Source organism: Mus musculus, chromosome 15 (assembly GCF_000001635.26).
Source record: "Mus musculus strain C57BL/6J chromosome 15, GRCm38.p6 C57BL/6J".
Classification (NCBI taxonomy): domain Eukaryota; kingdom Metazoa; phylum Chordata; class Mammalia; order Rodentia; family Muridae; genus Mus; species Mus musculus.
The window spans coordinates 78,596,151-78,623,856 of NC_000081.6; the positions used below are offsets into that span (position 1 = coordinate 78,596,151).

At 53.7% G+C, this 27,706-nt stretch overlaps 1 protein-coding gene and 1 long non-coding RNA gene across 3 annotated transcripts; one reads left to right on the forward strand and one right to left on the reverse strand.

The window, feature by feature from the left end:
• The first annotated feature begins 896 nt into the window (after positions 1-896).
• Positions 897-25,869, forward strand: Cyth4 (cytohesin 4). 2 transcript variants are annotated; one of them, NM_028195.3, is made up of 13 exons: positions 897-1,069; positions 6,543-6,625; positions 8,486-8,550; positions 9,697-9,763; positions 10,807-10,925; positions 11,976-12,056; positions 13,612-13,724; positions 15,299-15,447; positions 19,567-19,678; positions 22,226-22,302; positions 23,112-23,183; positions 23,639-23,793; positions 24,345-25,869. In NM_028195.3, the coding sequence occupies exons 1-13, from the start codon at positions 1,051-1,053 to the stop codon at positions 24,412-24,414; spliced, it is 1,182 nt and encodes a 393-aa protein (NP_082471.2). In that variant the 5' UTR covers positions 897-1,050; the 3' UTR covers positions 24,415-25,869. The 2 variants fall into 2 exon arrangements, with proteins under 2 accessions (NP_082471.2, XP_006521509.1); XM_006521446.3 differs by having other exon boundaries at positions 992-1,183; positions 24,345-25,864.
• On the reverse strand, positions 2,416-13,653 carry Gm52186. Its single transcript, XR_003951538.1, has 4 exons — positions 13,579-13,653; positions 9,529-11,226; positions 3,742-9,336; positions 2,416-2,954 (listed from the first exon to the last, which is right to left on the reverse strand). It is a non-coding gene; the product is annotated as a predicted gene, 52186 (long non-coding RNA).
• Positions 25,870-27,706: the final 1,837 nt, after the last annotated feature.

Consider the following 27,706-nt stretch of genomic DNA (forward strand, 5'->3'; position numbering starts at 1 on the left):
ATAGATTGGAAACAGATCAGTGAGCCAGGATGTGCCCTGAATTCCAAAGAGTAAGCGCTCCTCTGACTGAAGTTTCTGTCAGCCATCCCTTTTTCTCTGCAGGATCTGAACCAACTCACCAGAAAAGGCCTGAGAAACAAAGCAGTCAACAATGGGGCAGCTGGGGGGGGGGCAGTTAAAGCCTAAAGGAAAATCATTTTTTGAACACCTACTACATTCCAAGAATCTTACACTGCTCTTTCTACATTCCCAAGGTTGAGTGTGCATACTCTCTTCGGACGCAAGCCAAATGAGACTCGGTGTAATAGGTTGACTAGCCCGAAGTCACATGCACCCTGTTGGTGGTGACACCTGCCTGAGTGGAGATGCTGAGGGTCAAACAACTGGATCTGGCCACAAAGTCACATGGAAGGATTGTACAGATTTGATGGTGAGTTTCCTAGCGGCCCGGGGAGAGAGGGAAATTAGACACTTTGTGAGACGTGGGGGGGGGGGGGGGCATTTCTTTAAAAAAAAAAAAAAAAGCAAAGCCCCTCCCCCATCCCTGAATGACTTGTCTTTTCTCCAATGAGATTTGATTCAGGGGAGTTCAGAGAGGACCCTAGAAGCTGGGAAATCTTTTGGCTTATATTTAAAGAGGTTGCTGGGTAAAGACCCGCGCCCCCCAGAGAAGGTCCATCGTTAGGACCTTCTTCCCCTGTGACTGAGCTTGTGGGGGCCCATAATCCACCTGTCTGTCTGTCTGTCTGTTTGTCTTTATCCACCCACCCCCACTCCCCTGCCCTAGCTCTGTCTTCCTTCTGCTTCCCCACTTTCCAAGTACTCAGATGCCAGGGTCTGAGCTAACTGGTGAAACTCAACTGCCTTTAGGAAGTGCGCTCTGTGTCAGGAGCCTGCGCACAGACCCCTGTGGCCAGGGCTGACTTCCTCCCACAGGGTCTGGGCGGGGCAGGCAGGAAGGGGCCATGACTGGTCCTCTTGGCTACCCACCAGAGCAGCAGCTGAGCTGGCAAGGCAAGCAGCTGGGCCACCTTTCCCCTGGGCTTCAGAATGGATGTGTGTCACACAGGTAAGCGATAGGTCCCAGCCACGGGCCTCAGTCCTTTCCTCCGGCAGAACAGGGAATCAAGGGCAGCCGTGCCCAGAAGGCCAGGAAAGAAAACCTCAAACTCCATGTGCAGAGGTAGGCACCGGGCTAGACTCCAGGCCTCGGGGTCCCACAGGCATCTGAGTGGTTGCTTACCTCCTGGGCTCTGCACTATGAGGTGGATGATGACAAACGAGATAAAAGATAGATAAAACAGGAGATCAAGGACGAGGGAAGAAGGAATTGGGAGTGCTCAGGCCGACGCGGCTCAGCAGAGTTCTTGGGAGTTCCAAGGAAGAGTTTTCAGGAGGGAAGGCCCCCCATAAGGGACCTGGGAAGAATGACTTCTGATGAAGGTGGATATTGTTGGTGGTGACACCTGCCTAGACCCTGTGAGGGCCCTACAGAGTCTTCTTAGCTCCTGGGGTCTGGTGACGTTTGATGGAGGCTGGGGACACTGCCTGAAGGAGTAACATTCATTCAATGAGGCCCTGGCACAGTAGGCCCTGTTCACTCAGTAACCAGGGCGGTGGGTCTGAGGGACAGAGAAAAAGGAAATGGGAGGGACAGGCTGGTGTGGTTCTCAGGGAGCAGAGAGCAGGGCTGTGGGTGGAGCCATGTCCCTGTACCCTCAGAGAGTTCTCTTGGAGTTCTGGGCTCTGAGGGACTGCAGCTGCTGGCTGTCTGGATCCCCAGGTCTATATGACTGGTTCAGAGTGACAGATTCTCCAAATGATACCTAACCCTTAACAGCCAGGCCCCACCCACCAGCACTGGGCCCCGCCCACTGGTGCTGAGCCCCGCCCACTGGTGCTGAGCCCCGCCCACTGGTGCTGAGCCCTGCTCACTGGTGCTGGGTATTCTCCAGATGCTATGCCTTGTTCTGTATTCCAGAAACCGATCAGGTTCTTCCTTCCTTCCTTTCTTTTGTTTGTTCTCTCTCTCTCTCTCTCTCTCTCTCTCTCTCTCTCTCTCTCTCTCTCTCTCTTTCTTATCCCCACCCCCTTTATTTTTAGATTTTTGGAGACAGTGTTTCTCCATGTAGCCTTGACTGTCCTGGAACTAGCTCTGTAGACCAGGTTGGCCTCAAACTCACAGAGACCTGCCTGCCTCTGCCTCCCAAGTGCTGGGATTAAAGGTGTGCACCACCACTGCACCTGGCTCCCTCAGACTCTTTCAACAGCCATTTATTTATGGTCGGGATACAGGGGGCTTTGACAGGACATAATATAAGAAGAGGCTGTGGCTCTGGCCACCAAAGATCTCCTTAATATAACCTCTCCCTTGTCTCTTTGGGTGTTGTGTGTGTGGGGGGGGGGGGGGGCGGTTGAGTTAAGTTCCACAAAGACACAGGGACTAGGCTGAGGTTCAAGGCCAACAAGAAGGCAAAGGGAGACCAGGCAAAGGGTCTCCACGGACTGCTCCATCATTCTGTTTGTTCATTATTTATTCATCCATTTTACAAACGGCCCCGTGGCATGCTTCAAAATGGCCAAAGGGGAGCTGGTTGACATTCCAGGGTGCTGAGTGGAGGGACAGAGGACTCTGATCCCCGCCTGGCCATACCCACAAATGAGAAGAATGAGAAAGGGGACTGGGGACTTCCTGGGGGAGGCATCAGGGAAGGGGGAATCTTTCTGTTACCCAGGTCCCACAGAAGCCCATGGAGGCCGGGGCTCTCCTCAGATTCATTGTCTGTGAACGGCTGGTCCTTTGTCTTCCTGGCCTGCCTCTGAGAATGTGGGCATCTGCCCTGCAGGTGCCAGGGCTGGGTCTCTTCTGCAGGAGGCACGGGCTCCTTTGTGATGTTTATGGAAGGGGATGGTGGCAAAGGCTCTCCCAAGCTGCTTCTGGCTCCGCCATGAACCTGCATTACAGGGAAGCAGGTTAAGACCCTTCCTTCCCCCAGGGCCTGCAACAAGGTGAGCCCTGCCTGGTGAAGGCATGAGGGCAGACAGGCTAACACTAGAGCGCACTGGCAGGGAGAGGAAGCTCCCTCCCCTTCTACCTAACCACCCCTCAGGAGCCCCGTCCCTGTACGCCCACTGGTACCCCCTTCACCAGGAAAGGGGAACTGGGGCCAGCTGGCCTGGAAGCCAAGCTGCAGGCACCAAAAATAAGATGGGAAAGAGGAAGGGTGAGAGGGAAGTGGTGAGGAGCTGAGGTGGCAGCTGCCGGGCAGTGGGCACTGGGCACTCACTGGCCTGAGACTGGGACACAGAGGGCAGACTAGGTAGGGGTGAAGGTGACCGCTTTCACACCGTTGTGGTTGGCATAGGGTCAGATTGCCCAGGCGTGTGGATTTCACAAGGCTCTAGGAGGGTTGTAGGCTCTGGCCCCAGGTAGGTAGAGCGCTACCCCAGCTCCACCGCAACCAGCTATGTTGGCTGAGAGAGGCCATTTAACCTCTCTGAACCCCAAGAGTATCACCTATAGCAGGGAGTTAGAAATCCCCTCTTCAGAGTATGGGGGATTGAGAGACGGGAGGAGCAGTGCACACAGTGGGTCCTCAGTCAAGAGGGAGGGGCACTGAGAGCACTCAGGGCCAGCACACAGAGGGAGGCGGAGTGGCATTGGGAAACCCAGCTTCCACCTCCCTCAAGGTGGTCGGATGTCAGTGGGGAGCGTGGACACGGAAGGAAAAGTGACAAGACCTGGCGATGGCGGTGCCCAGAGGCTAGAGGGAGGTGCTGTCAGGTGCCTGGGATTGGGGTGCATTCCTAGAGCTCAGAAGAGGCTGGGTAGAGGGGAATTCCCAGAGATGACTGAGGTCCAGGTGCAGCTTGGTAGCCAGTCAGTCTAGGTTTCACGAGAGATGCTGTCAGTGACAGTGCATGCCTTTAGTTCCGGCACTCAGGAGGCAGAGGCAGGTAGGGTTTGAGGCCAGCCTGGTCTACAGACTGAGTTCCAGGACAGCCAGGGATAAAACCTGTCTCAAAGAGAAGAAGACACGTGGTGTCAGCCTCTGACCTCTACAGGGGTGGACATACATGCTCATTCACTCTCCAAACACAGATACATGCATGCACACACATGTACACACACACACAAGCATGCGTACACACATGCATGCATGTATGCGCACATACATACTCACACCTGGCTTGCCTGGGCAAAGCCTGTATCAGTAACCATACTGAAATCCCATACTGTTCCTTTCCAGTTGTGTGACCTGGGATATGTCACCTCACCCCCTGAGTCCCCGAGTCTTAAACTGAGAACTACCCCTGTAAAGAATCATGGAGACTAAATGACCGGGGTCCCTTGGGTATCCAAGAGTTTGGACTTCCATGAGACCTGCATCACACTCCTCTCTGCCCCCTTGGAAGAGGATCTCTACCCCTGCAGGGACAAAAAGAAAATCCCACTGAGGTGACAGGCCTGCACTTCCACTTAAGGAGCCCCGCACCCAGCTGCATGTGCAATGGGAAGGGGCATGGTGCATCCTGGAGGGGTGATCCAAGCAGGGAACCTTCTCTGCATCCACACAAGGCTGCTCCATTCTCTAGCAGGCCTTGATGATGACAAAGGGTGGGGACATTCAGGTCCCATTGCACACAACCTTTGCTAAGAAGGGGATCTGGGCTTCCTATGGTCCCATGGCATTGAAAGCCCTTGAGTAGAGGAGCGGTATCTATCTGAACCTGTGCGGACTCCAGCCAACATGAATAGCTGGGACAGGATGGGGCGCAGTGGTCGGGAATCTGTCAGGCCTGTTCAAAGCCTCTGGTTCTATCCTTAGCAACACAAAAATAAAAGTAAAGAACTGGCCGGTCTTTTTGAGAGCAAAGGTTCCAGTCCAAGGGAAACAGTGGCCCAGTGCCTGTATCTGCATCCGGCTGGTTGGACATTGATGGGTGGTCGTCAGGGGACCTAGGAAGGACTCCAGCTTCTTCTCATGCCATATGGCTACTTCCTTTGCTGTTCCAGGGCCAAGATGGCCCCGTAGGAGGCTGGTGAGTCAGCTGAGCTGGTCACTGGTCGTGTCTTCATGCCCCTCCTGGGTGCCTGCCTGCTGATAACCCCTGCAAATCTCTGCTTGCCATCCTCCATAGAACCACCCATGTCTCCTCGCAACCTGCGTTCCCTGCTCCCCAACCTTTCCACTGTCCTTTCATTTGGCCTTTGTCTCAGTTAGTCACTGCTAGCAGGAACTCAAGGACACCCTCTCTTCCTGAACCACAGGAAGTGGTGAATCAAGTGCCCTGACCAAGGTCTCCACCGTGGTCTTTCTGGGATGGCTTGGAGATCCTTAGCTGCCCACGTTGTTGGCTGTAGTTTGCTTTTGATTGTTTGGCTTTTGGTTGTTGTTGATGAGACTGCATCTCACCCTATAGCCTAGGCTGGCATCAAACTTGTAATCCTCCTGCCTCAACCTCCCAAATGTTAGGATTACAAGTATGATGAGCTGCTGTGCCTGGCTCCGTGGAGGTCCTGACTGGAGTATGGTAGGTGGGACGAGTGTGCAGTGTCCTGGTGTGGCTCCAGCATTGTGGGTCTCTCTTTGTTTTGGAGGATAATGGGACAGCATGGGATTGGGAGCCAGTCCAATCCAAGGTCCCAGTTTACTTCTCACATCTGAGTTATAGTGTCTTAGAGCATAGACTGATGTTGTGCCAACCCTGCCCCCAAATTCTGTTTTCTCTTCTTTCTTTTTTTGTTGGCAGTTCTGCCACTGTATTTGACATTCAGCAGGTTTAGTGTTCTCATCTACATTGGTGGTCTATAGATTTTTTAATGTAGTTACAGGCGTGTAAGTTACCAATGCGTAGAGCTTGTTTGGTGAATCCTCATTCTCATTACGTTTTCTGGACAAACGTACTCAGATATGATATGAAACATTCCTTATTCCTTTGGCCCAGACAGCATTATCAAGCCTGATCAATGCACACATCTGGACTCCCCATCTCCCTTACGGCAAATTTCCAGATTTCCTCGAGTGCCCTAGGGACACACTTCTTGAAGCCCACTCCATGGATGCGTTTGTGAATGTATATTCTCAAGTCCCCACCTCACTGATGACAGAGTGGCCCTTCTTCTTCTTGCCACCCTTCTTTGTGGGAGCCATTCTGCCAGGCCCAAGTTGGAAAGGCTCTGTTTTCCCTTCTTACAACATAGGGATCACCCTAGTGAAGCTCATTTGCCAGCTTCCCTTGCAGCTAGGTATGGCCAGGTGACCCCACAATGGCCACAGGAAATCTCTCTCCAGGGAGTAAAAGGAATTATGATGAAGAAGTGGGGCCACTCTAGAGAGGGACGTCCAAGGATGCCTCTCAGCGGTGGTGGCATCCAGTCAGGCTCCAGTGGTACCAGCAAGGGTCACCAGCATCATGGGTCTCACTTTATTTCAGGGGTCTCCCTAGGAGGGGCTCTGAGATGCAGAACCAAGCAATCCTCTTCTCTCTCTCTCTCTCTCTCTCTCTCTCTCTCTCTCTCTCTCTCTCTCTCTCTCCAGATCCAGCTGAGCTCAGCAGTGGGGAGGCCAAGGAGCTACAGCAGATCAAATGGCACAGGAAGCAGCTACTGGAAGACATCCAGGTGTGTTCATACATATGCTCACACTCATAGACCCACAGACACTCACACTCAACACACTCATACCTGGTCCCATTCTGACCCACACATTCTCACACTGAGACCCACACACACTCATACTAATGGCTAAACTACATATGCCCACAAGCCAGCCCTCAACACAATCTCCCACTCTCCTGACCAAATGTTCAGAAAGCCAGTCAGACTTTGTCTTCTCCTCCCCAAAGCCCCAGACACCACCCCCTCCCCTCAAGATCCAAGCATCAGCTCCCCCACCCTGAGTCCTAGATCCCTGGCTCCTCTCAGCTCAATCCTAGGTCCCAGAGCTCCAGTCTTAATCCCACCTCAAAAATAGAAAGTAGGTTGAACCTGCCAGGGATTGCCCACACCGGCTCAGCGGCCAGGCCCAGAGCAGACCAGGTTGCAAGCTTGTGACTCCTCCCTCTTGTGTCCTTTGGACAAGGTCACACCCATCCTTTGGATAAGATCACACCCACCCTGGGCTCAGCTCTGGGGAGCTCACCGGTTTCTTAAATGATCACTCCCGTGATTATTAGTGGCCTCCAGAAACAGGACACCATTCTTGAGGTCCATCCATCCTCACCTTGCTCAGTCCAGTCTCTGGGCCTCTGCACACTTCTTTGCCTCCACTTGGGGTTCCTCTCAGCTCTCCTCACACTCCCACACCTTCGTCTTTCTGAACAAGGCCCTACCTCCTCCTCCTCCAGGCTGCCTGAAACTTAGACACACATGCACACTTGATTCCACACGGGACCACCAGCACGGCTAGCATCCTATTGAGTACATACATACACGTGTCAGGCTCCTCCTCAGCCATCCCTGTGGTTACTTTCTGCTTAGATCTCTCCTTTGCCCCCTCACCCCCTTGACATGCACCCATGGCCCCAACATCTCCAAACTCTAGCTCTATGAAAACAGAACCCGGGCCTTGTTCATCCCTGACCCCTGGCCCCATAACTATAGCACTTAGGTCCTCAGTTAACACTAGTGAGGGTGTCCCTGTTATGCCTGTGGGTGGAAGCTAAGCCAAGATCCCTGGGGATAGGATCTGTCAGCCCTCAGAGCAAGGGGTCCCATGCCAGTTCTGATCCCTAGGAGTACCACATCTCAGTACCCCTCATCTTGTAGGGAGAGGGTGCTTGCCTCTTGGCCCATTTGCCCTGTTCACCTACTACCTGCAGGGAGGTACCAGGACAGAGCTACTCTCTGAGCAGTCCAGCAAATGTGGTTGGTGGGCAAGCTGGGTGAGGGGCCCTCCTCTGTACTGGGCAAGCCCTGGATGGAATTGGGAGCAGCAGAGACCTAGAATCTGCTCTGCAGGCCTGTGAATGCCCCATCGGCCGTGGCTGTTCCAATGAACTGCACAGCTCCTGAGAGGCCTGTGCTGCCCATGCACGGGGGCACCCATAGCACTCCACATATGACAGACAGGCGCTTACTGACAAGTGACTGGAAAGATGTGTTGCTGGACAAAAAGTGGGGTCCGTTGCCCTGGGTGGCCACGGAGAGCCACAGAGGAATTCTGACCAGGGAATAGCAGTGCCGTGCTGCTATGAGAAGCTGCCAGCCAGGTGGAGTGAGGGCCTGTTGGTGGGGACAGCGTGCAGGAGACTTCCTGATCACGTGGGCAGAAAAAGCAAGCTGGAACTAGGGTTGGGTGTGTGCACAGGGACTCCCACCCCTGAGACGAGGGCTGGTACATGCACAAGAGCCAAACAGAGGTACTGAGATCCCACTTTGAAGATAAAAAGGCCCAGAAAGGGGGTGGGGCCAAGAAGGCTGAGGGAGGACCCCTTAAGCAGAGTGGGGCCTCCAGGCTGACCCTTGTATGTGTGTCCACAGAAACTGAAGGATGAGATTGCAGATGTGTTTGCCCAAATCGACTGCTTTGAAAGCACCGAGGAGAGGTGAGGGACCTGGCCCGTGGGAAGACGATTCCTGGGCACTCCCTGTGTGCCATGGATGGTGGTGGGACCCAAGGAGATGCCTACAGCCCCATACGCACTGTCTGGACCACTCCCCATTGATTCTCAAACAACCCCAAGCTCTCACCTCTCCCCCCACAGCACTGCCTGCACATTACCGGTCAGAGGCTGCTAGAAGTGGATGGGCAAAAAACCCTGACCCTGACCCTGACCCTGGACAAGGGTGAGAGAGCTCTGGTATCTGGGCCTGGAGTAGGTCTGCAGGCCCACATCATTCCTCACACAAGAAAGTTCCTGCTGGCTCTTTGCTCTCAGGTTGGGCCGTCTTTCTGAGCCTCAGTATCCCCATTTGTGTAAGGAGAAGGTTGGGTTCCCACACAATCTCCTAGACCCAACCCTCTTGACATTGTCCTTGTAAAACCACAAATGACATTTGAGCTACAAATTGAAAAAAAAAGAATAAATCTTTTAACATTCTAAGTAAGTTATGTATTTGGTTGGCATTCATAGCTCTCCTGGGCAGATGCAGCCACTTGTAGCCAGCAGGCTGGACATGCCTGCTAGGACCCTAGGGCACTGAACTATTGAACTACACCTGGTTTGCCGGGAGCCCACCCAGCCTCCAAAGTCCCTGCTTCTCAAGCGACTCGTGTACATGCACATTCATGAATACACATGAACACACACACACACACACACACACACACACACACACACATGCCCTGCATGAGGGCAGCAGGTGGTTCTTGCAGAGAAGGAAACTGAGACCTGGGGGAGGGAAGAGAAATGAAAGAATCACTCTCGTGGCTTGGCTCAAGAGTATATATAGCAAGACTCATATTCAGGAACAGCCTCTGGGGCCCATGTTCTCACTGGTCCCACCATGCCCCTGTCTCCTCCCCAGGGTGCTCTGCTGGGCTCCCTGGAGGCCCAGAGTTCAGTGCTCAGCTTACAGCTTACCCTGCCCCTTGACACCTCTCAGCCTGTTCTTGCTCTCTCATGTGGTCCAGGGGCGGGGCTACACATGGAGTTCCAAGGGCATGCTGGCTCTCCTGAGGAAGGCCCCCTCGGGGCTTATGGGGGATGGTGGCATCCAGAGCCACCGTGTTGATGTGCCTCTGTTCACAGCCGGATGGCGCAGAAAGAGAAGGAGATGTGCATCGGGAGAAAGAAATTCAACATGGACCCTAATAAGGTACAAATCCAGGGGAGGGGACATAGACCCCCACCAAAGTGTGCATCTTGGTGACCACAGGAGGAGGACATGGGTCTCACCAAGGTGCCCAGAGGAGCTGTCTTCTGGGCACCTTTGTGGCTGACCCTGCAAACCACCCAACAGGGACAAGCCTTTGGTTCCCTGGCCTCTGTTCATTCCCTAACACCACAGCCCAAAGACTGGAAGGCTGTGAAGTCCCTGCCTGGGACCAATCCCCTTGCTTCTCTGGCTCCATGCCCTACTTTGGAATGGGCTTCATTGCCCATGGCTTCGGAGCCAGCCAGCAGCCCTTCCTTCTGCCAGGTGGCCATGGGTTTCCTCTCCACCAGGGACAGCCACAGGAGGAAGCCACACACCACACTAGGGCAAGAGTCCAAGCAGCCACAGAGAATGCCAAGCCCTGGCTGAGACTGCTTCGGCTGTGTATTCGCCTTTCACAGGCCCGAGCCCTAGACCACACTGCTCCACTTACCTGTCCTCTTACAAACAAGCACATACGTCGCCAGCTCTGGCCACAGGGTGCCCAGCGAAGCTGGCGTCAAAGTGCCAGAAGGTGGGGTACACCCTCCCACCCACTAGAGAAGAGCAGTGAAAGTCATTGCCATGGAAGCTGGCTACCTCCCAGGTGGGGTTCATGCAGTCACCTCCCTTTTTGTTTCAGCTGGTCTGTGTGACTTTTACACAATGAACGTAGATTGCTACTGCGGTGAAATGAAACTATTTAGAATAATAAGAGTGGGGCGCTAATAAAATGAGAGGCTGACTCACTGAGGCTTAGAACTGTGACTTTCAGCAACCACGGGAGGCTGCAGTCTAAGTGTGCCAGGCTGGAGGGACCCCGGGAAGCACTGCTTCACTTAGCTCCCTGAGCATGCCTCCAGAGATGGGGAGCTTACCACCTCCCAAAGGCGGCTCGAGAACACCATGTAGGGAACCCAAACACCAGGTCCCCCTCCTTATCCCCTCCTCCACCAGGTGCCTATGCTAGGGGGGGTTGCTCATGAATGCTGTGTCATCTCTAGGGCATCCAGTATCTCATTGAGCACAAGCTGCTGACCTCTGATGTCCAGGACATCGCCCAGTTCCTGTACAAGGGTGACGGTCTCAACAAGACAGCCATTGGCACCTACTTGGGGGAAAAGTAAGAGGATCCCCAGACAGGGAGCAGGAAGTGAGGGCGTAGGGGTGAACATACCACTCAGGATGAACAGTGCTTGGGAAGCCATCATGCTTAGGACTTGGGGTGAGCACTGGTTCCCAGGCTCTGGAATATTCATTCATTCACTCATGCATGCATGCATGCATTCACTCATTCATGCATGCATTCATTCATACATGCACGCATGCATGTTGTTTGTGCCTGGTGTGCTCTGAGCTCTCTTCCAAATGCTGTCCATATAAGACAAGATGGCCAAACCCCTGTCTTCAGGGACAGGTGCTTTCTGCATGGGAGAGAAACAGAAATGAGCTCGGCTGGGTGCACAGAAGGCGAACAGGAGGGCTCTGAACTGGGGCTCTGGTTTCTGTTGGCGAGGAAGTGGGGGGCCGTGCACACAGGAGGATTCCAGGCTGTGAGAACAGTCAACACCCAGGCCTTCAGGCAGGAACAGCTCAACCCAGCAGCAGCTCGAAGAGAAAGAAGGATGGAGAGGGGGGAAGGACGAAAGGGTGTGAGGCAGGGGGATCCACAGAGGCTCTAGACAGGAGTGTCTGGAACCAGCTTCTGGCTGGTAGAGGGATGGGCCACAGTGTAGGAGGCTGTGAGTCACCAGCCTTCCTCAAACACTGCTGAGTGACAGACTCCTGACCTGAGAGCTGGGGAGAGGGAGGAAGTAGAAAGGTCTGTGTCTGCCTCTGATGAAGAAACAGGGAGGTGGGGGTAAGGGGGGGGGGGATGTGCAGAGGCTGGAGTAGGGTCACCAGGCAGGAAGTGACCAAGGAAGAAACTTGACTCAGTGGCCCAGCATTCACTGCCTCTGTGTGTGTGTGTGTGTGTGTGTCCGTGTGTGTGTCCGTGTGTGTGTGTGTGTCCGTGTGTCCCTGTCCAAGAGAGTGAGACAGCGGGAGAGACAGAGACAGAGGTGTGCCCCCACTATATAACTGGGCTGGGAAGATGTCATCTCTCCCTCCCTCTCTAGAAGGCAGACATGGCATGGTGCTAAGTGTGCCCTCTTGTCCCGCCCCTCCCCAGGGACCCCATCAACTTGCAGGTCCTGCAGGCCTTTGTGGACTGCCATGAGTTTGCCAACCTCAACCTCGTTCAGGCCCTCAGGTGAGTGGTGTAGGGAGGTGCTGTGGTGGGGGTTGGAGATGGGAATGAGGCTGGGGGAATAGGAGTGGTGGGGTGAGGGTGGGGGAGTAAGGGTGAGGGGTTGGAGGTAGGGGTTGGGAAGGGGGTAGGGGTGGGGGGTCCAACCCAGGGCTGCATGCAGAGGAGGAAGCTTGAGAGGCCCATGGCCCTGTAGAGGTGAGGCCAGGAGAATCCAGGTCATAGAAGCCTACAGCTGCCTCTCATTTCTCCACCACTGCAATATCTGCAACTGCCCTTCCTCACGGCCATCTGAGGGTCTAGCACCATGTTCTAGCACTTTCTAGGCTAGCACACATTTGCTTTATTTCCCTGTGTCCAGCTCCATGTAGAACACAGTTGTTATGGCTCGCGATCGCCTGATTCTAACGCTCTTGCCTCCACTTGTGTCTTCCCATCCGTGAGCACAGTGTGGTGCCCCCGTGAGTGGCACGGGCCCCATAGCATCCTCTCTGAAACCCAACTTTGTCCCTCAGCCCCCATGTGACCCAGGGCAAGGCACAAAGGAGACACCTCAAAACTGGGTCCAGTACTCACACCTGTAATCAGAGCACTTGGAAGGGAGGGGCATTGCTTTGAGCTCAAGGCCAGCTTGGGCTACACAGAGGGTCCCAGGCTAAAGTGGGTCACCCTCTCTTAAAAACAAATAAATAAAACAAAATGAAACAAAAACCAGGAAAGGAAGGAGCGTTCCCTGTGTCTCTATTTCCTCATCTGTAACGTGGAAATCAGGACCAAGTCGGGAGGGCAGGAGGACTAAAGGAGGAAGGGCTTGTAACCGGCCACAGCCGGTGTCACATGTGTCAGCTTTAAGTCTTGGTGAGACTTCATGTCAACTTAGGGAGTCTTAAAGCTGCAGCTGGGAAGGCCTGGAAGTCAGCTCCCGAGAGGGGGATTTGTTCTGGGCTTTGAAGGATGAGTAGGAGTTTGCAAGGCTAAGCATGAAGAGGCTACTATTATCTAAGCTGTATGGGATTCCTGGAAGAAGAGCTTAAGAATCACTCATTTGTCTGTCTGTCTATCATCTATCTATTATCTATCTCCTATCTATCTATCTATCTATCTATCTATCTATCTATCTATCTATCTATCTATCTTTCTATCATCCATCTATCATCTATCAGTCTTTTTCCTTTCTTTTCTCCTTTCTTGCTTTCTCTCTTTCTTACTTTCTTTCTCTCATTCAATAAGCTTTTGCTGAGCAGGTTTCAAGTGATCTGAGCAGATAAGAGAACTTAGCTGACACTAAGTCACAACGTTCCAGAATTTAGGGGAAGCTTGGGTCCCAGGGAAAGGGAGGCCCATAGAGGAGAGGCGCTGCCAAGGGCCCCACAGCCAGAGCTTGCTGCTCCATACCAGTATTCTGGATGACTCCTCATCCTCCTGTGCTCTTGATACCTTCGCACCTGAACTCACCCACCCCATGTTCAAGCCCAGTGGTCACCGGTTCCCATTCACTGCCACCTGGTGCCACTGAGAGCCCCACCTGCTTCACTGACCATGATCCTGTCCCCCCTAGGCAGTTCCTGTGGAGCTTCAGGCTGCCGGGTGAGGCCCAGAAGATTGACCGCATGATGGAGGCCTTCGCTGCTCGCTACTGCCTCTGTAACCCCGGAGTCTTCCGGTCCACAGGTGACAAGCTCCTCACGTCCCCCAAGCACTTCACCCATTCAGGCCTCTACTGAACCCTCCATGTCTGTCGGGGGAGAGGGGACAGGGAAAGACAGAGCAGCGTTGGGATGTGGGGAACAGGGTGGCTTCTCAGAGGAAGCTAAGTCTGAGTGAGGTTTTGAAGGATGAGTAGGAGTTTTCTAAGAAGTTAGAAGGGGGAAATGCTTTAATGTTTCCACTTAAACAAAGGCCCCAATGCATGGAACATTCTGGGAAGGGCAGACAAGGGGCAAAGGGCAGAGCAGGTGATCACCAGGCTCTGTCACCCATACCTGTGTCTCCAGGGGTAACCAAATATTGAGATAGGGACAAGATGAGGGAGGAGCCACCATATAACAAGCCAAGTTTCAGAGGGGGTCGCTGTGTCCCTGGCGCTTTAAATGCACAAGGCCTTTGGACCCTCTTGTCAGCATCCTCAAATCCCCTTGTCAGCATGGGGTCTAAGCACAGCAGCAGTTTGTCCCTGGGGAAGCACAGAGCCAGAGTCAGACAGGAAGCAACTTTGTCCTCAGTCAAACTGGTCCTTTTCTGCTGTGCTCGGGACAAAAGTCCCCTGTTGCCTTTGCTGTACTTAGCCTTGACCTGTGAACTGGCATTTGCTTGCCTGCTGGTTTCTGTACACTTAAACTCCCAGCAAGGGCAGGGAGCACGGCCCCAGCAAGGGCAGGGAGCACAGCCCTAGCAAAGGCAGGGAGCACATCAGCCCCAGCAAGGGCAGGGAGCACAGCCCAACAGCCCCATGTTCACCTGCGACTCCCCAAACCCAGAACAGTACAACACTCAACAAACACTGGTGGAAGACCAGGAGTGGCGCCATGCATTTATAATATCAGCACTAGGGAGGCTGAGACTGAGGCTGGAGGATCGTTACTAGTTCAAGCCCAGCCTGGGTTTCATGTAAGACCCTGTCTCAATCAATCCAGTCATGCAGGCTATGTAGAATGGAAGGCATTTTCACCATCTCATCAGTTTGCCACTGTGTCACCTGGAGTCACTGTGTGACTCAACTTCCTGTGCCTCAGTGTCTGGTCTTCAAGATGGAGGTGCAGATCGCAGGACGGGCCTTGGGGGTTGCAGAGAGCTGAGCACAGGTCAAGAGGTTGGGAACTGGCTCCCCCTCAGGTTCCAGATCCTCTGGAGACTCAGAACAGCAGCTCCGCCCAGAAGCCTGCTCACAGATCTGTACATTGTAGCAGGCTGCTGGCAGCTTGGCCCAAAAAGGCGTCCAGGTTACCAAGCAGTTTAGAACAAGCTACTAACTAACGGGGCGGCTAACAATGAGCTCCAGTTCCCAGGAGGCAGAGAACAGAGTAGGCGGGCCTGGAAGGGCTGCAGGCTGACGGCAAAAGCAGGATCTGAAAGGGAAGTAGGGAGGGCAAAGCCGCAGGGGGGCAGAGCAGCAGCAGAGGTTTGCAAGAGTAGGAGGGGAGGCTGGGCCTTGAATGTCTGCCAAGCTCAGCCAGGGGCAGGCTGGACCTTACCAGGACTGGGACAATAACCTGGGCCAGAACTGTGACCAGTGCCAGGTCCCACAGACACCTGCTACGTGCTGTCCTTCTCCGTCATCATGCTCAACACCGGCCTACACAACCCCAACGTGCGGGACAGACCACCCTTCGAGCGCTTTGTGACCATGAATCGCGGCATCAACAGCGGCAGTGACCTGCCCGAGGAGCAGCTACGGGTGAGCTCACCTCTCCCTTACTGACCTTCCGGGAGTCCCAAACCTCTGAGATACAGCGGAGGTAAAGGGCGCGGAGGTTTACCAGGCTAGTCATTACTGTGAGGTGGACCATCAAACGTGGGCATCCTCAGCCGAGCCTCATCTCAACAAGGATGTTGGCGGATGGACCATGAGAAGTTTGTCAGATTTAGATTTGGGTGAACCCTGGCCAGCCATTATTCACACTTGCCCAAAATGGTACTTTAGGCCTAGTGTGTGGCTCAAAGGCACACACAGACTATAGGGCTCCATCTTGAATACCCCAGGCAATGAAGACAGTACCTCCTAAGCTCTCAATCTCAGCTTCTCTGCAAGCCACGGGGAGAAAATGCTTGGCTGGGTGCTCCAAGGGAGAAAGCCAGTCTCCCACAAGTCCCCACTAGCTCTACAGCAAGGCTAGTCCCAAGCCTCTTGTCCCCTGATCCCAACAATAGATCATCCTTGCCACACTGCACCAAAACCTGTTCTAGGCACAGGGACCCAGGAATAACTCCACACAGGTTCCTGCCTAGAGGCCCAAGGTCTGGTGTGGAAGGGATCCACACGTGACTCACATCCACACTTAACCCCTACAGCTCACTGACATCACCCATGCTGACCATGAGTACTTTACCACAGAGAGACATGATGTTGCCATCTTGGGTGGGAGGGGGGGCAGGCAAAGGTGTCACCCCAAAAACCTGGCCAAGTGTGCTTGCACAAGGCCCTGGGCCCAGTCCCTAGCACTTGCTTTATAATCCAGCACCGGGGAGGCAGAGGCAGGAGGATCAGGAATTTTAAGGCATTCTTGCTACATAGCAAGTTGGAGGCTAGCCTGGGTAAGAGAAGTTGCCGTTTCAAAATAAACAAGCCAAAGGAAACAACAAAACAAAACGAAACGAAACGAAATGAAGTGAAATCAGCCCTCAGTACAGGCTAGAACACATAGGCAATGCAGGCATCATGCTTAGGGACAGAACCAAAAGCCTCCTGGGGGCCCTGGATGTGTGGGGTCTCCCCCTGACTGACCCCTGTTGCCTTCCATCCAGGGAACCTTTACTACATCACCCCCTCCTCATGCCCCCAGGTTGGAACTTTCATGGAAGTAAGAGCCACTCACCTCCATGTTGCTTCCGGTCTGTCTGGGCGTCTGAGAGGGGTCAGGTACCCTGGTCAGCAGCACAGGCCAGCGGGAGCCTCAGCAGCTGGGCTCTGGAGCCCCTCGGGCAGGAGTAAGCAGAGCTCACAGGGAGTGGGTAGTGATTTCAAATTTTCCCCAGTGGTGTTCTAGAGCACCCAGGCCTACTGAGAGCCATCCCAGGTTTTCACAGGAAGCCACAGGGACCCAGGCTCCTCTCACCTTCTCCTGGACCTCGTTTTAACATTTTTTTAAAAAAGCAAGAACCCAGTGCCATACTGTCTCTTCATCCTCCGTGGACCACTGCTGCTCAACTGCCAAAGAAGCCACAAAATGCTTTTAGGTACACCAAGAGACAGAAGTGAATTTACACAGAGACATGCCCCCAAGGCCCAAGGTCACCTAACCCTGGAGCGGATGCTTGTAGGATGGGCTATGGGAGGTATATGGTGGATGTAGGGGACAGGCAGGCTGGGACCGAGCACTTACAAGGTTCTAGGTGCAGAGGTAGGGGCAGGAGATGAATGACAGCTCTGCCGGAGCAGGCAGTGTCCTAGGGATGCTGTCACTGTTTCTTCCCACCCACCCCTGTCCCCAGGGTCAAGCTAAGGTCACAGGGTGCCACTAGAGTTAGCTGACCTGAGGCATCGTGTTTGTGATAGGAGAGTCGCAGCTTAAGCTGTGACTGCCTCCTGCAAAGACTAAGGCTTTGTGAAGAGAGGGCTTGAGCATGCTACCTCTGTTGTCACAGATGCGGGGTTCCAAAGGACACCCACTGAGGTGTCCGGGCTCTCATGTCCTAAAACAAAGAACTGAACCAGGGACGAATGGGCAGTGATGGAAATAGAGTTTACTAAGGAAGAAAAAGGCATCTCTGAGAAGGGAGGAGGCCTAGAGAGCCAGGGCAGGACTGAGAGTCAAAAGCTGAGGGTCCACAGTGCTCACCCTCCTGGGTCCCTCACATAGCAGTGTCCTCTCTAACGTTTGGAAATGGAGGTTTGTCCCCTGTGGGTTCTATCCATGTCAAGGTCAGAGGTCAACTCACAGGGGCTGGTTCTCTCCTTCCAAAGACTCCAAGTCAGGTTATCAGGTTTGGCAGCAAGGGCCTTTACCCACGGAGCCTTCCTGCTTGTCTCTTATATGTAAGTCTTGATACCTCTTTCTTCATGCCTTCCTGTCCTGCCACACTGGCTGGGAGAATCACAACTCGTATCACTGGAGAGAACAGGGATGGGGCTGGAGAGATGGCTCAGTGGTTAAGAGCATTGACTGCTCTTCCAAAGGACCCCGGTTCAATTCCTAGCACCCACATGACAACTCACAACTGTCTGTAACTCCAGTTCCAGGGGATCCAGTGCCCTCACACAAACATGCATACGATTGGTTGATTGGTTGATTGATCGATCGATTGATTGATTTGAAAAGAACAGGGATCCCTTTCCCTCAGACTGTTGGCTTCAGGTGTGGCTAGATCCAGAGGCTTGATGGTTTGAAGGAACCGCATGTCGCATCAAGGCCACCCGCCACCCTGGCTATCTTGAAGACCCTGTCTACTGCAGAGATACCCAAGTAGAGCCAGGCTGTCAGCTTCTCCTGGAAAACTAAACTCCTGGAGTTAATTCCTATTGACTGGCCGGGGGTCATATGCCTCTGTCTAAACTAGTTACTATAGCACATAGGATACAAGGCTCTAAACAACCAAATGGAGGTTCCCTCCCTGGAACCTGGGGATGGAGCTTGGTACCCAACGCACTGTAACCTAGACAAGAAAAAGAGAGAGAGAAGTGGGGGGGATCCTAGGAACAGGGCGCAGGGTCACCCAGGGCCCCGAAGTTCTCTATGCAGTGGTTTGTTCAGAGAGAGGGGCTTCAGGGTGTTTTCAAAACACAGGAAGTGTAGGCGTGTTACACCGTATCTGTGAGGCAGAATACAAATGTCACTACCGTGACCGCAGAAACTTTCAGGTACCCTTTGTGGGTTTAGCAGAGGCTGAAACCCTGTCTGCCGCCCTGCAGCCTCCTTGGGCTCCCTAATTCTTGTCTGAGCTGACAGCTCAGCTGCTGCTATGGCCTTCCTGTCCCAGACACTCATTCCACCAGCTAGGCCACTTGGGGATCCCCAAGGTAAGGCCTCTTCCACCCTCACCCCCATGCACTCCTGCCCCTTCTCCAGCCAAAATGTTGGTCCCCACTTTCCTCTCGCCCCCATAGCACAGTGAGATTGGGAGGGGACACAAAGGTTGAGGTGGAGGATGGTCCAGCCTCACCTCCATAGGTTCAATCACACAGCTGGGTGAGTGCAGTGCCCACTGGAGATTCAAAACACTCCGGTGGGTCTGCACCCACACCTCGCACTAGGGTAGGATCGATCTTAGCCCTGGCTTGCAAACCTCCAGGGTCACTCCTTGCGTGTGTAAGCAGCTGAGTCACCCACAGAGGACTGAAGTCAGCTCATGGGCCACCCTCTTAATCCCAATCCCTACAGTGAGAACCCACCCTAGATAGACACTGTGGTCAGCACCCCACACTGGGCCTCTGAGCCTGGAGCACTCAATCCCCTCCTCCTCTAGGCCTCTTCTAGCCTCACCTCAGCATGTGCCATCTAGAAGGTTCTACTGTCTACCTAAGTAGAAGAGGGGCATCTCCCATCATGAACCCTGCCCGAAGCAGTCCCTACTTCAGCTGCTGTACTCAGGGAGGGTAGGCATGTGTGTCCAGGTCCTTATATATAAACCTAAGGCACCCACACTGCTTACTCTGCCCAAGGGCAACACAGGGGAAAGCATACAAGGCTCTGGGTGTGGCCAATCACCTGAGGAGACAGGGACTTGGGGGAAGGGTGACCAGAATGGCCTGGGAGTAGGTTTCCCAGGAGACAGTTGACTTGCCAAAGGGCACCCAAGTCAGGTTGTCCAGGCCCCGTACTCTGTGGACCGAAGCCATCCTTTTCCTTCTCTCCGGCAGAACCTGTTTGACAGCATCAAGAGTGAGCCCTTCTCCATCCCTGAGGATGATGGCGGTGACCTCACTCACACCTTCTTTAACCCCGACCGTGAAGGCTGGCTACTCAAGCTGGGTGAGACCTCTGTGCACATAATCTAATATGCTCACTTGCACACACGTGGTACACACACACACACACACACACACACACACACACACACACACATCAGGAGTAGATCTGCACAGCCCTGGGTCTCTCAACCTACAGCCCAGCAGTCTTCTTACATTTTCTATCCTTTATCTCAACCACCTATCCACCCATCCATCTACCCCATCCATCTATCTACCCCCACCCATCTACCCCATCCATCTATCCCCATCCATCCATCCACCCATCCATCTACCCATCCACCCATCCATCTACCCCCCAACCATCTACCCATCCACCCATCTACCCATCCATCCATCTACCCACCCATCCATCTACCCCCAACCATCTATCCATTCACCCATCTATTCACCCATCCATCTCCTGTCCACCCACTCACCCATCCACCCACCCACCCATCCATCCACCTATCTACCCACCCATCCATCCACCCACCCATCCATCAACCCATTCACCCATCTGCCCACTAATCCATCTGCCCAACCATTCATCTATCCATTCACCCATCTACCCACCCATCCATCTCCTGTCCACCCACACATCCACCCATTCACCCATTCATCTACCTACTCACCCATCTACCCACCCATTGTCCTGTCTCATCCGCCTACTCATTCATCTTCTTAGCCACTCATCTGTCCAGCTACCCATCTCATCATCTATCCACCTATCCCATTCATCTATTCATCTATTCACCTATCCTGTTCAGTATCCATCTATTCACCCCTCCACCCACATCCATCTACCTACCCATTGCCCTATCCATCCTCTCATACATCCACCCACCCATTCTTCCATCCACCTACCCACCTATCTATCCACACACTCCTCTATCCATCCTCCTGCAATCATCCATTCCTCCATCTACCTATCCATTTATCCACTATTCACTCATCCATATATCCACACATCCATGTATCTACCCATCCATATATCCACCCACTCATATATATTTAAAAACACCTCCCCTTCCACCCATCCATCTGTCTTGGGGGTTTAGGGGAAATGGGGGGGTGTGCTAAGGGATGTTGGGAGGCAGGGTCTCCATGGATGTTTCTCTCCCAGAGGGATGGAGAGGAGAGTCTAGCAGAGTATCTCTGCTCAGGACTACTAACCGTGAGGTGCTGGTCCTTGGACAGCCTAACCTTTGGGTGGTCATTCTCAGGAAGCCAAGAGTCAGCAGGGTTAGGGCAACTTCTCAAGACCACACAGACAGCAAGAGTCCTGTCAAGGGCAGCAGAGGGCTGGGTGTCCCTGAAGCAGGAGGAGGAGGACTGTAACTCAGACAGATCCATGCCAAGTACAGCAGTGGCTGCTCCAACGGTTGACAGAAACAACCAGCTCATTCCCTACAAACACTCCCAGGAGCCTCCCCAGCATGGCCAGCCAGGCAAGGCCTGAGGTCTGCCAAGGCAGATGAAGAAAAATACCTCATCTTGGAGGAAGGGCCCAGGCTGGGCAACCTCCATCACTTACTGTGTACCTAGACAGTGGCAGACTTATGCATATCCCAGATGCCCACTAAGCCTTCTGTCTGTCACCCCAGCCTCTCCTCCCATAGTCCTCAGGGGCTCCTTTGCCACCCCAGGCACCAGCTTCCAACCTCCAGGTCTCAAAGCCAGATAGCAGAGGGGGCATCAGAGCCTCAGGGGGGAGCTCACAACCCATCCTTCAGCATCGGTTTCAGCACTCAGACTGCGGAGGCAGTGACCCAAGTGCTGGCCACATAGCCACAAGGCTGAGAGCTTGGGCTCCAGGGCAGGGATACTGGATTTGAGAGCACAGAGGCATGAATACATGGCCTAGGTTTTTCCCAGCCTTGGTTGTCTCATCTATAAAATGGGGTTGCCAGTGGCCATCCAGGAGAGGGAGGATGGTGACAGGGATTCTCCTCATTTCCTCCCCTGCCTGATACATGAAAGCTAGAGTGTGTTAGCTACTGTTTTGTGCTGCAACAAAATACCCAACAAAGGCAACTTAAGGAGGAAGAGCTCCCCCCTCCCGCCCCCCAGCGGAGCCTGTGGAGGCTGGTCACATTGTATCCATGGCAGGAAGCAGAGAGCAATGAAGGCCAGTGCTTGGCTCAGTCTCTCCTTCAGTTCGGGACTCCCGCCCCTGCTTGCTGCCCACATTGAAAGGGGGTCTTCCCACCTCAACTAACTCAGTCTGGAAACCCTCGTGTGGACGGACATGTCCAGAGGCTTGTCTAGAAGATTCTAAATCCTGTCAACTTGCCAGTCCATATTAAGCATTGCAAGCACATAAAGCTAGCATGGGTCTGGGTGTGGGTTCAAGTCAAGGTCAGATGACAGTGGCCTGGGAGAGCAGGGGGACAGTGCCACTGCCCCTCTACCTGATCTCTGGGAATCCAAATGCAAGAAGTGATGGGGTGCTGGGAGCTGCCAATACTTGAGGTACAGAAAGAACGGATCTGGAAGCCTAGTCCTATTGGGGGGACTTGGTGGCTCAGTAGGAGGAAGGCTGACTCTCCCCAATGCTGGCCTCTTGCAGGGGGCCGTGTGAAGACATGGAAGCGGCGCTGGTTCATTCTCACTGACAACTGTCTCTACTACTTTGAGTTCACCACTGTGAGTGTGTGGGGAGGCGGGGCTAGGACACGACCAGCCACAACCAGACACTACAGCCCCTGCCACTGCAAGAGAGTGTTAGGCTCTTTTAGAGGGTTCAGTGCCCCTATGCGCCCATTTCACAGATGTGGAAAACCCAGAGGCAAAGAGAAAGGGGTGGGCAAGGGAGAGCCCTGGCTTAAAGTTGGGTTTCCTGGGCTGGGGCTGTGTTAAAGTGTGGCTCTATCCCTTGTGAAGCTCTGGTCAATTCCCAGCACTGAAACAAACAAACAAACAAAACTCTTGTTCAAAGACGGAGTTCCTAAAGGCCAGGCATGGGGGGCTTATATCCATAATCTCAGCACCGAGAAGGCAGAGGCAGAGGATCTTTACATGTTCAAGGCCAACCTGGGCTACAGAACAAGATCCTTCGTCAAAAACAACAACAACAACAACAAAATTGTAAGAGGGGTAGGAGGGTGGAGAGATGGCTCAGCAGTTAAGAGCACTGGCTGCTCTTCCAGGGGACCTGGGTTCAATTCCCATCACCCACGTGGTGGCTCACAGCTGTCTGTAACTCCAGTCCTGTGGGGGTGGGGGGAATCTGACGCCCTCTTCTGGGTTTTGTGAGCGCTACCCACATGTGGCGCACTTAGATGCACTCAGGCAGAACACCCATACACATAGAATAAAAATGAAAAGAAATTTTAATCGGCCCTTCCAGATCCCAACCAGGGCTCTAGTGCTAAGCCGCTCTGTGGCTACGCAGTGTGCAGAGAGGTCTGAGGAGGCCCCAAGCTTATTTCCTGCCCTTGGCCTCGCTTCCTTAGGACAAAGAACCTCGGGGGATCATTCCCCTGGAAAACCTCTCCGTGCAGAAGGTAGAGGACCCCAAGAAGCCGGTGAGAGTCCAGCTGGGGATCCCCTGAGGGAGGGGGCCTGCGTGGGACCCTCCATGAGGCCCAGCCACTCTGAGGGGTCTCTCCTGAAGCTTTGGATACAGGAGGGTCAGGGTCATTGAGAAGAACAAGCCTCAGTTGTCTTGTGGGGTTTGACTCTGGCGCTAACCAGGGAACTTCTAAACCCCAGCTCTTTTCTGAACCTTGGTTCTCTCTGTGTCTCTGTCTCTCTCTGTCTCTGTCTCTGTCTGTCTCTCTCTCTCTCTCTCTCACACACACACAATCTGTTACATGGGATTTTAGGTACATAGTAGGTACAGTTTCCTCTCCCCCTGAGCTGTTTGGGAGGGGCATTCTGCGGGAGAGCTGCTCTTGCTTCCTTGACCCCCCCCCCCAATCCCCTCAAGAGTGCCCTAGCGTTTCCCCCGAATTTCACCCTCACGTGGCACCTCACACAGTTCTGCCTGGAGCTGTACAACCCCAGCTGCCGGGGCCAGAAGATAAAGGCATGCAAGACAGACGGGGACGGCAAGGTGGTAGAAGGCAAACATGAATCCTACCGCATCTCAGCTGCCAATGCCGAGGAACGCGACCAGTGGATCGAGGCCATCAGGTGAGGGGCAGCGGGGACACTGGACATCTCCTGTCCCCCTCTGACTTCTTTGGGGGGGTCTTCTTTCCTTGTCTATAAAGGGGCAAATTCCAGATCTCCCCTCCTATTGGGTGGCCATCAGTAGGCATGTTCTTGAGCCAGGTACCATGCCAAAGCCGGGGAACACAGAAGGAAGAGGTTCAGGGGTGGTTCCCAGGCAAATGATGCTTGCCAGGAGCTCAGCCTGGAAGCAGGGGTGGAACAGGACAGGGAAGGGAGGAGGAGAGCCACTCTGGATGTAGATTACAGGGCAGACATGGGCGAGTGGGAGCCCTCTAAGCTAGAAGGCAACAGTGGCTACTGGACAAGGAATGTGAAGAATCAAAGAGACCCAGAAATGGCTGGCGCTTGCTCAGAGCCGCACAGCAGTGAGGGACCCAGTTGGCTCCACTAGCAGTTCAGGGACACCGCTAGCAGGGTGATCTTCCTTACATCCATCCCTGGCCTTTCCTGTGCAGCAGGGTGAGCCACCCACCCCAAGCCCTGAAGTCTCATTTCCTCCCTACGCCTAGGGCCAGCATCACCCGAGTCCCCTTCTACGACCTGTTGTCTGCTCGGAAAAAGAAGATTGTCGGCAAGTAGTGAACTTCCAGGAGGCGGTGCTGGCAACCTCGTAGGGCCTATGGTACCCGGAGACACAGAGACACCTCTCACCCGCTGTGCCTGTTCTTGCTCGCAAACCTGCCCCTCTCTGTCACTGGAACTGGCTGTTGGGGGATGTGGATCCTTGGAGGGCCCAGAGCTCATGGGGAAGCCTGCCAGGAAGAACTGATGAAGCTCTGTCCTGGACCACTGTGGCTGAGGGTTAGGATGGGGAGATGAGCCAGCCTAGAGCCTGTATCCCACCCTCTCCCTCCCAGGAAAGGACCATGGATTCCTTGGGGGCTTCTAGCTCAGTTTTACTTCCCTTACATTGGGAAGTATCAGCATACATCGAGCTTGGAGCCCCGGAAACTTCAGACAAACCCCTCCGCTGAACACAGCCCTCCTCTGGGTCTTACAAAATGCAGAGTTCAGATAGGAAACGTCACGGCCCAGCAGGCTTTTTTTGGTCAGCTCGGCTTCCAGGGGGAGCTGGGAGATCAGGTGACTGAATGAGACAGACCAAGCTGGAAGGTTCTGAGGATACTGCTAGCACGATCCCCAAGGGTGTTGGCCTGAGAAGATGAGCGGAGGAGACAGACCCTCAAAGCTGTAGCAGTATCTATGGCTGGCAAGTCTGACCTACAGCTGAGAAAAATGAGAGAAGAGGACACTCCAGGTTGTGCCCACCAGGAGGGCTGCTTTGGAGGCCACAGCAAGCCTGAAGGTAGCACAGGACTTAGGCTTGGACAGACTCTCAGCCATGACACCGGCTACCTGGCCATCAGAGCTAGGGTAGTCACGGAATGCAGGATGGGCCCCTGTTTCTGCCTCTTGCCTCTTGCCAGAGCAAGGCCAGCTTTCCATTACACAGCAGGCTGCTGTGTACCCAGGGAGGGCATTCTTGGGAGATGTTTCTCACTCCCCCAAGCACTTGCACCTCCTCTCCTGCCTAAGCAGCCCCCCACCAGGGGAAAGTTCCTCAACAAGACAGCAAGAAATGGGGCTCCCTATGCCCTGTGCCAGCCCAGGCTCCAAGAATGAGCAGCAAGTGGCCAGGCTGCCCTCTTCCTCTGTAGGAGCTCGTGTATATGTAATCTACACAGTGGGAAGAGAAGTGCATGGCGGGGAGTGGGGGGGAGATGCCTGTCTCGGGAGGGACACACACCTGGGAGCTGGGGTATCAGCAAGGCAAATGGAGCCCCTGCTGGAATTTGAGAACTTTCTGGTGAGCTGAGCCCACACCAGCTGCCCCCATTTGGGGGTTAAGGGACCCTGAATTCTTCCTCTGCCTCCGCCATGTGTGTGTGTGCACAGAGACTGTCTGACTTTGGTCCCTTTCCCCTCTCTGGTTCTCCACTTCTTCCCTGACACCAAGATGGCGGGACATCATTTTCTTTCCTGTTGTAACACTCAGGAGCAAGAATAAAAGCTCATGACGTCGCTCGTAGACTGAAGAAAGCTATTCTTCTGTAATTGTGTCACCATCCCTGAGCCCCCCTGGCCCCCCTCATCCTTTCCCAGGCCAGGAAGAGGGAGCATTTAGTGACCCTTGGGACACTGGGGGTGGGGGGTATCATGCTGGATAGAAGTTCCTCGGGAGCTGAGCTTCTCGGTGAGCTTTCTTGGGGCGGGAGTAGGGGCTAGGCTGGGTTGGCTCTGCTATACCCAAGGAAATACAGAAACTTCCAGAGGGCATCACGATCTACAGATGGAACAAGTGATATGGAAAGTAGGTAGTGATCCTACCACCTCTGGAGGGATGCAAGCACAGGCTGGCTCAGGGACCAGCGTGGGGAAGGATTGTATAAGCTTTGCCGGCTGTCTTCAAACAGATGTTTATAAAGCGTCCCAGCTATGCCAGGCTCTGTTCCAGGCACTGGCAGGCCAAGGCAGAATCCCTGCCACCTGGGCTCATGATCCAGTGCTCTCCTCTGGCCCTCCACTCAGGCTCCAGCCTAAAATCTCACTATCAGGACCCTCCTTGAAGATGCTTTTGGCTGAACTAGCTCAACTTGCCCATATTTTCCTTCTGTTGTTCTGTGTATTGAGTGCTTACAGTGTGCCAAGGTCTTTGCAACAGAGCCAGGGATCCCAAAGACCCCTGTGACATCCAAGGCTGGAGGCTGGAGAGATGACTCACCAGCTAAGCGTACTTGCTGTCTTCCCAGACGACTCAGATTTGGTTTCCAGCACCCACTTAGCTCATACCACCTGTAACTCTGGAGAACCAACATCTTCTTCTGGCCTCCACAGACACACAGTGAACACACTCATGTGCACACACACACACATGCACACACACACACACATGCACACACATACATGCAAACATCCACATGTGTACACACTCACACATACACATGCACATACATGCATACACACATGCACATACACATACACTCACATCACACATTCACGTACACATGCATGTAAATAATAATAATCTTCAAAAATAGCACGCAGAGTATGGTGACACACGCCTTGAATCCCAGCATTTGGGAGGCAGAGGCAGCTGGATCTCTGTGAGTTCAAGGATAGCCTGGGCTACAGAGTGAGACTGTGTCAAACGCAAATCCTCAGTGCAGAACCAGTGCAGACTGGCGTGCACAGGGGATAGTGAAGGCCTGGGCTGGGCAGATGAATCCAGGAGGAGGGTGTCTAGGCTAGACAGCCAGGCCTGTGTTTCAGAGTCACCTCATCCTGCCAGACTGTGAGATCCATGCAAGTCTGTCTGTGCACTTACTAAGCAACTGCACACAATGGGTTCAAAATAATTGTTAGTTGGCTGAAATTACCTGATTTGAAAAACAGAAACAAAAACAAAACAAAAAACAAAAAACCTTGAGGCCTCAGCACAGCATCAATAGGTTCCAGACCCTGGGGACCCTGAAACTGTGAAACCCAAAGGACAAGTATTTCTAGGGACAGAGAAGGCCCAGGACCACACCACACCAGAACAGTAGGAGGTCTCTCCTACTCTGTTTAAGAGCTCCCCAGGGGTGGTTTTAACCCATGTCTGCTAAAGTGCAGTGCTACATCTGGCCAGCAGGCAGCGCTCACCACACACAGATGAACTTTCTTCTGCCGCTGGAAGGACAGAGCCTGAACCCCTGACCAGAACCTGGTGAGGGGATCATGGATGCGGGATTAGGGCCTGTGGCCTTGAGCAGCCCTTTAGGGGCCTCTTCTTCCCTTACAGAGACCACACACATCTGCCTCTCCCGCCTTCTTTCTGGCTATGCACCACGGAACAGGCTGCTCCCTGTTTGGATTGCATCTTCCTCCCTGA

Excerpts from the sequence above, each read along its gene's own strand:
- Cyth4 (NM_028195.3), top strand. Across the intron at positions 13,725-15,298 it reads CGGAGTCTTCCGGTCCACAG|ACACCTGCTACGTGCTGTCC; the intron begins GTGACAAGCTCC and ends CAGGTCCCACAG. Across the intron at positions 19,679-22,225 it reads AGGCTGGCTACTCAAGCTGG|GGGGCCGTGTGAAGACATGG; the intron begins GTGAGACCTCTG and ends GGCCTCTTGCAG.